The sequence below is a fragment of the Aptenodytes patagonicus genome, chromosome 1, assembly GCF_965638725.1.
Source record: "Aptenodytes patagonicus chromosome 1, bAptPat1.pri.cur, whole genome shotgun sequence".
Lineage (NCBI taxonomy): Eukaryota > Metazoa > Chordata > Aves > Sphenisciformes > Spheniscidae > Aptenodytes > Aptenodytes patagonicus.
The window spans coordinates 131085755-131102393 of NC_134949.1; the positions used below are offsets into that span (position 1 = coordinate 131085755).

The 16639-nt window shown below is 41.1% G+C and overlaps 1 protein-coding gene across 5 annotated transcripts in view; it reads right to left on the minus strand.

Annotated features, from left to right (window-relative positions):
* Positions 1 to 8302: 8302 nt before the first annotated feature.
* The window catches only part of SYTL5 (synaptotagmin like 5), a 96402-nt gene continuing 88065 nt past the window's right edge, over positions 8303 to 16639 (minus strand). For all 5 annotated transcript variants that reach the window (XM_076355572.1, XM_076355536.1, XM_076355545.1 and 2 more), the window contains 4 exons: positions 15391 to 15499; positions 13750 to 13885; positions 10992 to 11200; positions 8303 to 10382 (listed from right to left, as the gene is read on the minus strand). In XM_076355572.1, the coding sequence (XP_076211687.1) occupies positions 10240 to 10382; positions 10992 to 11200; positions 13750 to 13885; positions 15391 to 15499 (597 nt within the window). In that variant the 3' untranslated portion in view covers positions 8303 to 10239. The remainder of the gene's footprint in view (positions 10383 to 10991; positions 11201 to 13749; positions 13886 to 15390; positions 15500 to 16639) is intronic.

Consider the following 16639-nt stretch of genomic DNA (forward strand, 5'->3'; position numbering starts at 1 on the left):
TGATTTGATGGCAGGGAAGAATTACCCCCAGGGAAGCTTCATCAAGGATTTGTCATTTCCAGATCTGTGAAAATATTTGTTTGCAAGCCATCACTTACAAATTAACAAAAAAGTTCCCCGCTTAATAAAACGCGTTAGGAGGCAATCAAAAAAGGAAAGAGTTTTCTATTGTTTTATTATAGCCCACAATCTTGCCAATCCACTGCAAAGAATATACATTGTGCATGAAGAATATAAGCATCAAAGGAGTGAAAATCGTGAGTTACAGCTTTGGATACCTGTTTACAGGATACGATGCATAATTTGACATGGCTGAAAAGCAGCACTCCAGTGTCTGTGCTGTTCATCCTTCCCACTCAGGACCACGGCCCTGTTTTTTCAGTCAAATGCTTGTTTGTCTTTGACCGTAAGGTAGGTTAGATTGTTTGATTTTACACTCTGGCATCAGCAGAGGAACAGTTTATCAGCATCTTTCAAGAAATCCTTACCAGAATTTGGTCTCTCACACCCTCTGAAATTAGAAAATCTCTTTTAAAAAGGTTGCTCCTGTAAGTGAATTAATGAGGGAATGAATGTGACGAGGGGGAAGTCAGCCCTGACTAGCTGGCAAAAGCTAATTTGTGGACTGAAGCGTGACAGCACCAAGGAGGGGGTGGGTGGTGGTAGGCCCTGTCTTCTGAACAGGATGGTCTGCTGCTGAGAGCGTTGGGGGATTGTTGCTAAACACCCAAGAGTAGGTATGAAAGCATGGCACAGCCCCGGCGATGACTCCCTGCAGTGCTGATGCCAAGGGCAAAGGAGATCTGGATACACCCTGAACTCTGCAGGTGGCGGTGCCAGGTTTGCAAGGATGAGCAACTGGAGGGCAAGGAAGCCCTGACAGAGCTTTCCGAATGTTGCTGTTAGGAATAAGATGGAAGGACAGGATCGGTGACAAAAAAAATCATAGAAATAGCATTTCTGTTCCAGACCTGACCAAACCAAAAAGGAAGTAAGTCCTGGACCCACTATAAAGGAGCAAGGAGGATAAGAGCCAGCGTGCTGATGGACACAGCTGTACCCCAAGTTGCCTTTCCTCTGCTGCCTAACACCAGTGGATAAGAAAACTAGACGTGGCCAGGCACACCAAATCGCTTCATGCCTTAAGCGTTGCGCGTGGAACAGAGATAGCCTGAGGACACATCCATACACAAACTGCTGTGGCCACAGTTCTCTGGCTCAGGTTCTTCGGCATGCATGTGCTTATAGCATGAACGCACAGGTGGACGGGGGTTTTTTCCCCTCACTTTCCTCATTGAAAAAGCACATCAACCGATTCCCAGTGATTTAAAATTTAAAAAACAACAACAACAAAAAATCTCTAATGGGTCTGATTTTTCTACCGTATTGCTGCAATTCCAATCCGCTGCTGCTCGATTTTGATTTAGGTACAGAATCAGTGCATCCAGTCCTCTTTCACGACTGAGTGAACAGGAGTGGGGCTTTACAATTGCTACAATCAGGAAAGTGATTGCTATCGCTAGGCTGTTACAGGAAATTGAATTAAGTGGAGGAGAGTGCACGAGTGATTGGATTACTAGTTATAGTTCTACACAGAACAGCTATTAAAATTTGTGATTAAGAAAAGCTGTTCTTGATTAGTAATATAAGGTTTCTGGCATTTTCTGTTGTACATTTTTGTGGGGAGGAATGGAACACTGAAAAACATCATGTGCCATCTCTGTTTGAGAGTCAAATCAGCCTGCGTGTATGGTATGCAGGGATGTGGCAGATTGGCCTTTTGGGAAAGGGGTGTTTGAACAAGGGACATAGCATTTCTGGCTTTAGCCCAGCATTTATATATTCAAATATATTCCAATAATTCATCCTGTAGACTTTTGGTCCCAGAAAAGTAACACTGCGTAAACAAGGTGCAGTACCTACACTAGTGCACTTTTTTTTTTTTTTTTTTAAAACGTTTAACAGAAAATTCAGCTCCCTCAAAATCATACAGGCTGGAGTCTTTGTTGTACTACCAACATGGCTCTTCTTGCCATAGCTCTAATCCTACCGCTGCTGTCAACATGTAAATCCTGTTTAAAACATGAATTTTAGTTGGGAGGATTAAAGGATGTTTCCAAGATGCGAGACCTGCCGTGAGTCTTGTCCTTTCCACTCCCACCTCCAGACTATTCATTGCAGGAGATGTGACAGATCAGAGTGTTTGGATACAGCCATGGGCTGGAGGTTCCTACATCGATCTGGAGATACTTTTCAATTTTGAACACGGACCAAAAGACTTCAATCCTTTTAGACCAGGAAAGAATTCATGTTTCTGTCATGCAACATCTTCTGCAAACAAAACTACTGGGATAAATTGCGGGAGGCAGCGATTTCTTATGAGCACAAAACAGTTCTGTAAATGGCCTGATTTTCCCCAGATCCTACCCAAGAAGCTACCTAATTTGATGAGAACAACCCCTGCCATCACCCACCTCCTCTACACCTGCAGAGGAGAGACTAAATTTAAAGTTGCACATCCCTATTCTGTAAGTTCAAACCATCCCCTCTGGGACAGAAAGCGTTATGTTTTAATGAAAACACCAATGACCCCTACAGCTCTGCACAACATGCAGCTTCGTTACAGCTCAGTACTTGCATGAGTCAGACTGCCTAACATAATTAATGAAAACGCGGAGGCTAAAAAGTAACCTGAAGTGCATTTAAATACTCTTACGATCGCAACCCACTTTTTAAATGGAGGTGGTGAAATAATGGAGCTTAGGCTGCGCAATCTCAGCGCTAGATCACTTCCAGCCACTCACCTCAGTCTCTGTTAGTGCTGTACATCCACAGAAAGGGAAAAGGGAGTGAGCGCTTCACACCATCAGGAGACGGCACAGCTCCTCTCGGCTGTGTAGCTGCTGCCCCTTTCTCTCTGCCCCTCTGTGGCTGGAGGATGTTTTTATGGCAGCTCGGTGAAGGGAAGAGTGGGAAAGCGTTATCAGACACTGGAAGGCAGAGAGCAGCAAGGCTGCCTGCGCTAGAGGCGCCAGTGGGGACACTGGCAGTTGTGGATAGCACATACATTTCTCCAGCCTCTTCCAAGCAGCGATCCAGCTCCTGCATGCTCTGTAAAATGCGAGGGAAACAGATGGGAAAGCCAGTGTCATGCAGAGTGTGCTAGTGCATATCTAGTTACCACCCTATCTCCCAGAAAGTAACCGTGACCTGGATTTCAGTAATTGGGTTGGCCCATACTTCAAATTCACAAGGAGAACTTGGCATCTGTCACCTCAAAGAGAAGGGGAGGAGAGACTGCAGTTCAATTGTACAGAAGTTACAGAGGTGTCTTCCAGACCCCTGAGCAAATCCTTAAGTACAGTCCCCAAGCAAAGGTACGAGGAGCAGAGGAATGGCAGGAGGGCTCTTCCCCAGCTGCAGCCGCCTTCCAGTTTACGGGTGTTTGATCTCCCACCCCCATGAAGGCCAGAACCAGCATGGGGACAAGCTAGACAGGAGTGGTGTGAGGGCAAAGGAGCCAGCTGCTTGTGCCCAAATCATGCCAAGAGACCAGTGAACCCCGCTGAGGTGGTCTCCCCTTAACCCGGGTGCAGGAACCGGACACACTGAGCCAGACTTTCAGACTACTGCAAAGCGAGCAGAGGCGAGCACAGGCCCAGAGCCCAGGAGCATTATTTGCCTTCCTAGCTTGTCTCAGACAATCGGGAAGGGACAGCACGGCACGAAAACCTGGAAAACCAAGAGAAGATGGAACAGAACCCTCAGCTCTGGGAGGTAAGCTGAAGTGAACACGACTCAGCTGCAAGTGTAAGTTAAACAGAATGATCAAATGTTTTTTTTTTTTTAAAAATCAAGATCAGTAATTACAGAAAAGTTGCATTTTGAACATACCTAGATTTTCAGGTGGGCGGGACCTTGAACAAGGGAAGAGGTAGGAGATTCGGAGACGGAGGGCAAGACCTGCTGAACATGCAGGGTTAAGGCACATGTAAAATAATTCTCTAGCAAGAGGGAAGAGAACACTGCGTTTCCCTTATTCTTAGAATTGCATGTTAAAAAGAAAACAGGTTTAATGCTTCTGAAATAAAAAATAGCTTAAAAACACTTAAAGTGTAGAAATTAAGACAAATGAAAAAAGCAGAGGACACTGTCAATGGAGTCCTCCCTCTGAAGACATGCCAGGCCTCCTGCATTATTCATCACATGCAAGCAAAGTAATGTCTTTGTCTCAATGAGATAATACGGGATATTCCTGAAAGACATGCTTATAAGTTTGCTGTAACGCATTTTAGGAATGACAAGGACGCAGCCACGTGTTTCACTATTTTAATTTTAAAAGGTAGAACAGTAATCTTGACAACAGCCGCAAATGTATTACTAGCCACCTTTGTCCACAAAACTGAACGTACAGTGCACGGTACAAAAATGTTCAGGGCAGGAAACACTTTGTTTTGTCTAAATTTGAGCAGAACTTAACATACTGCAATGCCATTTACTGCTACTACTGTTCACGTCCAGCAGAATAATTAAACAAATAGCCAGCAACAGATTTTAAGCAGAACAAAGGCAGAACGAGGGATATGTGACATTCTCTAATCGCTGCAACCAATGACTACGCTTGGCTTTAGGCAAACCTCAACAATTGGAACTACCCTCAAAAACATACACCGAGCTCTCAGGAGCCGTAGCACACAGCCATATAGATGTCATTCCCACAAAGCAGAATTGTTGAAATAACTAATCTAAATAAAGGGCCAAGATGCAGCAAGGGGGAGTTTCAAAACAACCTAAAAAACATCTGAAAAGCAAGTTGAGATTCACTTTCCAGTGTCAATATACACAGTATAATTAACACTGTCTTTCTACCACTTATCAAACAGCATTTGCAAACATGAAGTCGCCACGCAGGAAATTCATGGGACACAGTGGTAAGGTTCTGCTAGCGTGCTTCTCAGCGTCTCCTGCTGAGTTATGGTAAAAGACATCACTGCAAATAAAGGTCTGCATCCTATTTTGGAATTCATCACACGTTCTACCACCATTTCTCTAGGGTTCTCAAACGTTAACATTTCTGTGTGTAAAAATAAATAAATAATAATCATTTTTTTAAAACTATTTTAAAAAAAAAGAGTTTACAAAGTGCACGGACCAGCTCTCAGGAGATGGTTATTTCTGTCATTGTTGCAAAGTGCTGAAAGCCAATACTGTATGTTAGGGAAGTAAAATTTCAGCTTTTACCTCGTATGGATGAAAATAAGTGGGGCTATCACTTAACTGCTGCATGCTGCCTCCTTCCAGATACCGGAGATTAACGTTCAGGTAGAACATTCTGGTGAGGGTTGCTGAACCAAAGGGAGGGATGAAGGGAAGAGAGACCCTTGCAAAGATTCAGGTACAACCCTTACTATCTTGCGTGAATCCACAAACTAGACAGCTGTGGAAATAGGACTCTGAGCTCTTTTTGAAGGGGTAGGAGATCCAAGCAGCCTTTCTCTTCATTGACTCTACAGAGCAAACCGCAAACTTTACGTGCCTGAAGCTGAGCAATGTGCGTACCCCTCAAGAAGCCAAAATTATGCCAGTCTAAATGCAACCCTCCTGTTACCTCTCCTTATCAATTAGCACCAGTGGATGCTCAGCGGCTGCTCTGCTGTTATAGTTTAGTTGATATTTTGCAGAATACAACTTAGAATAACTGCACCTGGCAGGGCCTAACCAGGCAGGAAAAGAAAATTGAAAATTAATACAGAAAAATGCTTCTTTCATGCTACCTTAGCATAATCTGCATTGGAAGAGGCACAGAAGAATAAGCTTCCAGTCTAACGCACCATGATCAACACATACTCACCGTCCCAATGCCTTCTCTCTTAAACCATCTGCTAAAGCATCCAGCTGGGAAAGAAAGATGAAAATGTGGCATCTAAAAGGCATTCAAGGAAGGCAATGGCGCTTGGATTAGCACAGGAAGATGGCGACAGTGTCCCTCAGAGGCTTTGCAGCTTTCCTCCCACCCTTGCTCAAATGTAGCACGATGGAGGTGGAGGAGATGGGGAGGCCATTTCAAACCTCTTTTAGATGACTTTCGGCATCTAAGCATGCAAGCAAAAGCATCAACATTTAGAAGCCTAAAGTCCCCATATAGCTGATAAACTGAGCAGAGAAACTTCAAGAGAACAGGTCTAGATACCAAAGTCTGATGGCAGGGCTTGGAGAGCCCTCAGCATCGGCTCTTTTTGATGGATACTGGCAATAACCACACTGTCTAAAGATGCATTTACTGTTCCCATTTGACATTTTACAGCAAAAGTTGCGTTTTTATTCTTCTTTAATGGGTCAAATCCTCAAAATCTAATCACAAGGGGGAAAAAGATAGTGATGAAAGCCCTGTAGTTACCTCGCTAGAAAAATACGCATCAGAGTAAAATGCATTGTGTAACACATTTTCAGAAACCACTGTAGAGACGATTTGTTCTCCACTGACGCATCTGCAGTTATTCAAGTCTGTGTGGAGAAATACTTTAGAAACATCAGCTCTGCTGCGTCTAATTACTCAGGGCAGGAGTTTATGAATCAATATTAAAATCGTGGCTATTTTCTCCTAAAAATTAGCCTTGAATAAACCATTCATGCACTTTCAATACCATAAACATACATACAAAAGGAAGGCTTTAGCCTAATTCCTGGCTTTCTGTCTTTTTGTTCAGCCTGGTAACACACAGTACGTGATGACGCAAAATTAGAGGCAATTAATTCAAATATCCGGGAAACAAGAAATCACATCTGCAGTTAATCATCTCGTGCTTTTTCCAAACCATAAATCATTTTTGTAAAGGAAGAGAACAGAGATATAAGAGAGAGAATTAAATGTGACATTTTCCACAAATCAAACGGTTCCTACAAATGTGCCGATAACATCACAGAACAGCAAAGCTTTCCAAATTGCGCTAGTGTTTATATGATGCTCATCATCTCTCCGAGGCTCATTTGAGGCAGAGCGCGATATCTATTATACGCTACCATAATGCAGACTTGTCACTGCTAACCTAGGAGGTCATTTCACTGTACTACTCCAAATCCCATCAATGGCAAACACCACTGCCTTGGCCGAAATTACTTCCAGGTGAAACTGTTCCTTTTGTATGCTGAACTGCAGTTGACGCCTACAGTCTATTCGTAGCCCGGTCTATAATTTCAGGTGCAGGCTCAGAGTGAGATTTTGGCCCTTTGGAAGGAAAAAGCAGAACTTAAAGCTCGCGTATGAGCTGGGTGACGCTTCCCAGATGAGTCCATTCATCACAAATTCTGCCATAGGACCAAAATGGGCAGAAGCTGAAGTGGTAAAGCACAGACTTTTTCCTTGCAAAGCAAGACTTGATGTAGCCAAAAGGTTAATGCTTAGAAGGTTAGAAAACGCCATTCAAAAATTAGACAAACTCTTGTACTCCATGTAAAAGTAAAAGGTTTAGTTCAGTTCAAAAACATTTTAAGGTTTTCAATTTGGCAAGAGAAAAAGGTTTCCATTTTGGGGTCCAACCTGGAGGAATTTTTGTGTTCTTATTATTTTCCCAGTTTCACCATCAAAATGAAACAAAACCAAAACATCCGGCTGCCCAGTGTTCCTCTACAACTCTAGCTGGAATTTTACCCTAAAGAATCATTTTCTTTAGATTTAACAAGCTTTATCTCTTTGAATCAACTTCCAGCAAGTGGAAAAAAAATCACGCTTCTGCCTCCATGTCAATATAATACTATTATTCTTCCCAAAATAAACACAGGTTTGCAGTACAAACAACCAAGACAGCTCAGACCAATTCTGTTAAAGAGAGAGGTAGTTTAGGTGCCAAAAGTTAGGTTTGGTTTCAGTTTGGGGGATGCTGATACCAAAAAAAAAAAAAAAATCTAATACTTAAAGAAAGACTGTTATGATAAGAAAAAGGTCATAAAATGTGTATGCTTGATATTTGTGTTCTCATTTATCAGCTCACAGCATCTGCGGCTTCAGAAGAAAACGAATAGATAAAGAAGGAAAATGAAGTCAGTTTTCTTGAAAGTACTGTCTTTTGGTTCCCGAACTGAGATTCTCTAAGGGAATTTTATTTTCAAAAATGACTCGGTAATTTCTGAAAATTGGGGGTCTCAAACTGGGCAAGCAGTATCTCCAATGACTTTTTAAAGTCATAATTTTAATAGAAAAATTCATAATGAAACAAGTTGTTTTATTAAAACTAAGATACTATTTTGAACAAAAATAAGTATTTTTTTATCTAATAATATTAGGATTTTAAAAGACTGCTTGTAAACTTCCCCGTACTTTCAAGCTACTCAAACCAAAGCCAGTGTAAAATATCTTAAAAAAAAAAAAAAAAAAAAAAAAGGAATGGCCATTAAATTTTAAGGTTTTGGATTCAGCTCTAAATACATGTAAATAATTGTACGCTAGGACAGCTACAGATGTCAAAATTTCCAGCTGTAGTTACTTAGCTATCAGTTCATATTCTGTTGTTCAATCTAGATTTCTTCAATTTCTGGATTGTGAAGAACGACATTTGTATCTCAAACAGGTTAGATTTTATGGTCTTTATTCTTCACAGAAATCTTTAAGTACTGGTGTTTTGACCTACAGGGAATGATACATTCTTTGAATGTTTGTTTTTTTTCCAGTAATTTATGTGAGGACTATGTTTCCATACATTCAAGTTTGTTTCCTTAGTACTAACCCTACACTGCTTCCAAAAATAAAACACTTGGGGGAAAAAAATAAAAAAGGTAATAACAGCTGTAGATTAATTTACCAGTTTAAATAGAAAGCTATCTTCTAATTCTGGAAAATTCAGAAGAAATGTTGTTCAATCAGTTTACTGGTCTTCCTTTGTCTTATATGCTGAGCAATCACATGCCATGCAACTATATTATTATCCAATCTTGCAAGCAGACATGTGCTGTCCTTGAAAAAAAGATTATAATCCTATCTCATTATGGTAGGAGTGGCCCACAACAACTATTCCAAACAGCATGCTCTTCACATACGACCTGCTTAAGTCCCCAGACGATGGGGGATCTAACTAGGTGTAAAATCACTTTAGGAAACCAAATAGCAAAATTACTGTTGAACAATTGTCACAGTTAATAAGATCAATGATTGAATTGGCCAAAATCCACTCTTATCATTAAATCCACTGTTAACTCACAGGAAAATGTTCAGGAGAAAAAAGTCCTACTCTGGTTAATCATTAATGTGCGTGGGCATGCCTGAATGGGATCCCAGCCCCTTCAGAGAAAATTCCACAGTTGTGCAAATCATTCTGGCATGTGCTTTAATCACGTCACTTTACTATGTGATCTGTTGAATCAAGGTCTTAGCTAACTATGCCCAAACCCAGCATGCGTCTCATCTCAGCGACTCATCGGATGGGGACAGGCGTGTGAACATATTCCCTCTGTTCAATTGGAAGATCTTGGCGAGCGCTGCCAACTGAATGAAAAACACAGTAATATTGTGTTGTTGTGGAAAGTGGGGATTTGTTATGATTTATTTTCATTAGAGGCTCTTGGATTATGTGGAACCAAGTCTGCCTTTTATACAGTGCATTAAAATAACCCAGAGAACGCCAGAACACCAGCACTGTACACCAGCTCCCCCGCTGCCTCTTTCTAGTGTGCACCACAGTGCATTGGCCTTCCTTGGTGGGCTGCTTGGTCCCAAGCCTGCCATCCTGCACGCTGCATAGCCCAACAAGCAAACATGAAAGAGAAACATTATTTGTTATCCTTCAGAACACTATGGCTTCTTATCTTTCAAATACCAAAGCACAGACGCTCTGAATCTGCTTGTGCTGTACCACTGCTGTCTTCTAGGCCATCTTTGACCCAGAAGGAGATACATAAACCAGGCATTACTTACTAACAACTAACTAGAGAATTTGCTCACTCTGTGCCCTCCACAGGCAGAGGTGTTCATCAGCTGCGCACCAGTCACCAGAAGGGACAGAGAAAGCCAGTCCGATCTCTGCACAAGGTCAAATTCTCACCGGCTTCAGGAGAAACATAATCCATACAAGAAGCCTGGGTTAAATATGTGCGCATGAAAGTGCAGAATGCATTAAAATCTCACTCGGAGCCTTAATGTCCAAGGCAAAGAGTACAACCCTTCTCCACTTTCAAATGGGCAACGTGACAAGAGCCTGAACACCACTGAAGTCAGGAGTACCTGTGGTACCCCTCAGTAGTTAAAGTCTTTCAGAGCCTGCGTTTTCCCATGCTGGATCTCAGCATTAATATCCCCTCCACAGGAGCTCCAGGACTGTCGATCATCTTCTGCCAGAGGTGCTGCTCTTCCCCTTGAGAGTCCATCCAGTCAACCTCCTTGCCATTACTTACACCTGGTAATCGCAAAAACACGAGGCATTTTGGCATATTAGTAAGCAGTTACTTAATACTTGCTCCTTCGCTCCAAGTCTATAGAAAGATGACAAGCACTTTACACCACCATCTGTACAGGGAGTTGTACTGAAAACAGGTAGCTCCTGGAGAGGACCAGTTTGTTGTTACACTCCTTTGTGGCACATGGACAGAGGTACATAAACCTCCCCACTCTGCACCACAAGCAACTTTCTCCTAACAGAGAGGGAACGGATTCACACCTCTTCCAAATCACACCACCATCAGCAGAAAGGCTGCTGTTGGACAAAAGTAGCCTCCTCCTCCTCCTCACTGGGATGCTAAGAAACGCTTCCAAGGTATTCCCAGTTCTTCTAGACTTTGCTGAAGTACAACTGGGCACCAAATGTTTGTGTCTCACTCAGCGGAGGAAAGAACTAAACCATCTACGTATTACATGTTGCCTTCTCTCCCTCTTCAATTTCCCCAAGTTCCCATATACTTCCCATACACTCAGCAACATTTCTGTCCCTCAAATACATGAATCACTTGCAGTGAGGAAGAAGGAGAGCAGAATAAGAAAAGCAATCACGAGTCAGGTGGGACCTTACCATTTCCAGTGCTCAAACGGACACCTCCCAAAAAAATATTACTGGAGAGTGACTCCTTGTCCCACACAGTCAATTCTAGGCAGACATTACGTATATCCCTTGAATTTAAGCCACTGAAAGCAAAGGTGTGATTCCACTGGGGGTTCACGCTCTTTTTTATTATGGGAGTTTTGTGTTTTGTAGCTTTGCTGTCATCTGGGAGAAGGTATCTGGGAGATATAAAAAAGGAAAACTGAATATGTAGATGGGATGCCACATAATATTCACAAAGAATTACAATCATGTAGAGGCTCATATAGGATCAGGACCCCATTTCCCCACTGTTATTAAATTAAGTATATACCTGAAGTGCATATTTTGCATTTGTGCTCCGTTTGTTCTTACAGTTACAATGTCAGTAACCACCAGCAGAAACTGAAATTAGGTCTCCTTGCCCCATGTCTTGGGTCTTAACCACAAACTTTATTTCAATGAGACTAAATATAGACAGAATCATAAAAATGTTGGCTAGAAGGGGCCTCTGGAGTCGCCTAGTCCAGTCTCCCTCTCAAAGCAGGACAGGAGGTCCTCCAGAAAGAAATGGAAATGACTGATAAGGAAGAAATTTCAGCAGGCTAGCATCACTAATTTGAGTTGCCTAACCCCCCTATTGAGTGCAGAAACACTAATGCTGTAAAGTCTGACAAGCTTTTCACATTTTGCTTTTAGTGGAGAATTCCTTTAGTGAAACTAAGTGAACTTGATTCTCTAGTTTCAAAATCAGAGGTCTGTACAAATTTTCATAGTCTGTGCCTCCACCTCCTTCAGCAAAGCTAATGGAATAACTATGTGGTTGCACATAAATACTAAAGGGTCAGGCATACAAACAGATTGTATCACTAGACCTCCATCAGGATTCCTGTGCAGGCTTTTACTTGACAATAAACATGAGCTAGTTTACTGCAGTGGGCTAGCTGTGGGCTAGTGTATGTCAAATTATCTCAAGCTAACAGGGCAGATTAGACCACTGCAGCACCTCAGCTGGTTCACGGCAACTTGATTATGTTTAGCCATGAGACATGACAGACCAACAGTCCACAGAAAACAGACTCCTGTTCCACTGTACTGAATAATCCACGTCAGTGATAGCAGACACCACTAACTAAAGATAGTCCGGAGAATTACTGGCCACACATTGCTACTGCTACTGTAAAAAGGCTTTAACGACATTTTCTCTCTGAAGTCTGTTGCAAGCTCCAGTGGGATCAGACAGTCTATTTTCAGGAAAAGGAAATGCCCTCACATATACCAGGAAAAGAGACATGGCTTGGGAGAACAAACACATAGGAAGAATAGCTCAGACTTTCTACGTGAAGTGTATAAGGTTAGTAATAGTTTGAAAATCAAGATAAATTCCCAGCTCCACCAAGGAATTAAAGGCAGGATGTTTTCTATGGTCACCATTTAGTAACAACACTCAAACCATTACTAATGAACTAGAGCGTATCTAAAACCCAGCAATTCTGACAGCTAGCATTGAGAGCAAAAACTGGCAAAGAAAAATGTTTTAAGCTATCGGTTACTTCCTAAGTTCAACATTTCAAAAGCATAACTTGCATTTATGAAAAATCCAATATAATGAGACATGCAGGAGTATGTCCATTTTATTCAAACACAAGTTTATCCTATATGTAGCATTTTCTATATAGTCTGGATTTTGACTGTCCAACACAAAATGCTTCTTATCTAATAAAAAGGTGCATATATGTCATACTATATATATTTTTATGTACCCACATGCATGCAGGCATATAAGTGACACAGACCTTAAATTTTTCAAAATGATGTATCTTTAACATCAAAACTGAAAGCCATCAGAGCAGAATTTTTAAACATCTTCTGTCAAAGAATATTGAATGGTAACAATGAGACACAGAGTTAAGACACTAAGTTTGAAGCCAGTGATAGACTTCCTGGGAACCCTCAGGGTTTCAATGTGCTCCTTGACACTGTACTACATGCCAAAGAGCTTTCCCAATTAAGCACTAGAAAAAAACCCCAAACTATTTATAGTATTAGAGAGAAAAATCTTTCTCATTTAGCATATTTACTTGAATCAAAACAGAATTTCCTCACACACATGATGAATTTTCTCTTTCTGTGTGTTTCAGGTGACGTCCATTAGAAAGAACCTCAGCTTGATGGAGCATGCCAGCTTTTGTAGGTGTTACTTGCAGTTTTACAAGGAATCCAAACAGATTTGTGTCTTCCTGAAAACAAGTTTCTTATTCAGGATGTAGTCTGGCTATTCCTCTTAGTAAAAAATATATACTGTTTCAATTTCCTGACAATGTAAATGTCACCATCAGATCAAGTATCATCTCCAGTGTGAGGGCCCTAATTTACAACTTCTTGCCTCCAGGAGCGATGAATATTCACCTACCTCTCTCTGCCAACTCATTGGAAGTGTTTTCTTTTACCAAACGTTATATTCTATAACAGCATGCACATTAGCACACTGGATACATATGTATGAATGGTTCTGTTTCTTGACTGAGTGGTATTTAAATCCAATTGTATTTAACCACTGGGACAACCCATACCTCTCTGTCCTTACTCCACAGCATCCTTCTCTTCACCATACCAGTACAAGGTGCCAGTTACTTTTCAGGACTGACACTCCATACACACATATACGGATATATAAAAAAAAAATTGTGTCAGCCAAAATATGATTCAGTGCAGCCATTAAAAAAAAGGGGAGAAAAAAACCACAGACCCTTTCACAAAAGTGTCAGATGTGCCTCCTGATTTCACTGCTGTTAAATTCTTTGCTTCTTTGATGAGGACTTCTAATATACCTCCAGACTGCATGCGAAAGTCTCCCTTTTTTCCTTTTTTAAAGCTCTTCTTTCCTATACATAGAACAGAGTTGCATCATCATCATCAGAAATTATATATACACTGCAAGACTGATCTGGAAATGTAAATTGTCTTGGCTAGATTTTTTCTTAATCATTTACTGCAACGGGATTAAAGTATTCCTTATGAGGAGATTCTGATTCTCCATGGGTAGAGAAACTAAGGCAGGGGCAGAAAAATCACTCCATATATGATAAAGAACTTGACAATGTAATTAGCTAGCCCTTGCTGGACACAACAGGGTGCCCTATCTGAAGTCCTGTCCGAATATAAGTATTTGTGGCTTACTATGCTGAACACAAAGAACTGCATATCCTGTAAGTCCTACCCTCTTTTCAGAATCCACTTCCACCACTGATGTTAAGGCAGCCCTACACCACAAGCAAGGTGGTATACCAAAGCTTAAAATGCAGGAGTACACCAAACGTATCCCATGTGTGAGGATGCACTGCTCCTCAGAGACCATGACAAAGGACCCGGTGCTCACTGACTTGCTACTGCTTTTGAACAGCAGCATGAGGACATGTGTAGTTGCTGCTGCTGCAGATTCTAAGAGGCTTATCAGCAGGGATTATACACACTGATTCAGGCTGAAAACATCAGGAAAAAAAAAAGATCAGGAGTGATGTTAAAATGTACTAATTTAAAAAAATGCAGATAGCGTATATCTGGACTTTTCAGACAACAGTTAGCTTTTAAGAGAGAAAACCCTGGAATTACTGCTAGCGGAGGGAATGTCATTTGTCAAAAAAAGAAAGAAAAAGAAAGAAGTCTAATATATCTATCAAATCCTAATGCTAACAAGCAATACTGTCACTAAGACAGTGATATACCTGTGTCTGGTATATCCATGTACACTCAGGTGCTACCCAGTGATTGCTTTCACTTCAGATGATTGCTGTTCTTCATGCTACTACAATGCAAACAGTTAGTAGCTATTTTTCCCTGTTCATTGCTGATGAAAATAATGGCTTACCCTAAAGAATTCAAATAATATTTTACAGGACTGAATTACAGCAGTAATACAGTAAAACTGAGCAGAGGTAAAGCAGTGTTAAAAATGAGTGAAAATGAGGAGATAAGTAAGCTTAAGAACAATTAAGCATGAAGAATTAAATGAAGTCTCTTACTTTGATCAGCTATACACTGTACATAACTAGCTGAACAAAGAACCCACAGACTATTATGTAGACAATTTATTTCTATGTGGCTGCCTTCGATCATGTTATCTAATGTCTGAATTGTTTTTAATTAGGTCACAGCCGTGCATCAACACTTGACTGCACGCTCCTCTTCCCTTCTCTTTCCTTAAGTTTAATGTAAGAGAAGAGGATGGAGCAGGAGAAGCATACTCACGGTTCAAAATTTCCACAGACAAAGACAACTAGCATACTTAAGTATAATTTCAATCTTCACTAATACCATTACTTCACCCTAGGTGAGGATTTTTAATACTCAGAGGGATGTTATCATATGGTGCCATTAATGTTTGTTTTACCTTGAAACTGCCCTAGGGGAAGCATTAGGTTTCTGTCTGGGGGAATGTAACGTAAAACAACAGTCAGTTCTCCTTTATATTGAAGCCCAGCATCTGTTGCAACCTCCACCTGAAAAGAAACAAACAAACAAACCGACCAGAAATCCAGCTAAGGTTAATCATTCACTTTCTCCTTTTGATTTTAATTTTGTTGTACCAATACAGTGTTTGAAACACTTCTTAAACATATCAGGACATACCAGCCCACTTTCAGATAATTAGACATTCCAGACTGAATGCAATCACATTTTAGAAAACTTTATGAGCTAGGGAATGCAAGCTCTCAGAAGAATAAAGCCGCGCGGCATTAGACACTGTTCAGTGAATGTACAGAGGAGAGAGATATCTAGCATGAATAAGTGAAGCAAGCAAACAGAAAAAAAACCCTAAAAACATTAGAGAAATGTTTTTATCTCTAAAAACATTAGAGATCAGGTCTATGAAAAACTCGAGTATATGCTAACCTTGCTCAGTGAAGTCCACTAATGGAGGGGGGACTACTCACATTTCTGTACATGCTTCAGTGCTTCGGTTTGGGTACAAATCAACAAATCTTCCTGATCTCTCAACAGGGACAAAGCACATGTATAAAAAGAGAGGACCCTCAAGTGCTGAGACACACACACCAAGGTACCACACAAGCCTTTAAAGAACTGCTTATAGACGAATGTCTGATCAGTGACAGTATTTCTCTGAAATGCATTCAGCTTGTTTCCTGACTCCCCAGGAAGGTCAAAATTCTATTATCAAGAGAAAACAGAACCAAAAAAACCCACCAGAAATACACACGGTGATACGCAGAGAGTCAGCACTGCTTTCGTATCATAGAGACCAGGCTAAGGCACTAACCATGTTTAGTGGGGCTAAGTCTGTACACAAGGATGGGACAGGGAACAAAGCAATTTTAGCGATAACAACGTGGCCCTTTTGAGACTTTGAAGCACTTTTACAGCAACACAGGCATTCCTGCGCTGACTCTGAGAAAAAGGGTCCTGTCTCCACCACTGTCTGATGCCAGTTGCTACAACAGAGGACAAAAGAAAACCTGTAGTAAATGGCTGTGGAATAATTTGCACAACATCTAAATCTTGCCAGTCAGGCAGCTCACTTATGGTCTAAACTATGCATGTTTAGGCTCAAGTTTCCCATAAAGGCAGCAAAGATTATTTTTTCTATTCTACTGGTGGACAAGTGATGGTGTAAGTTCTTA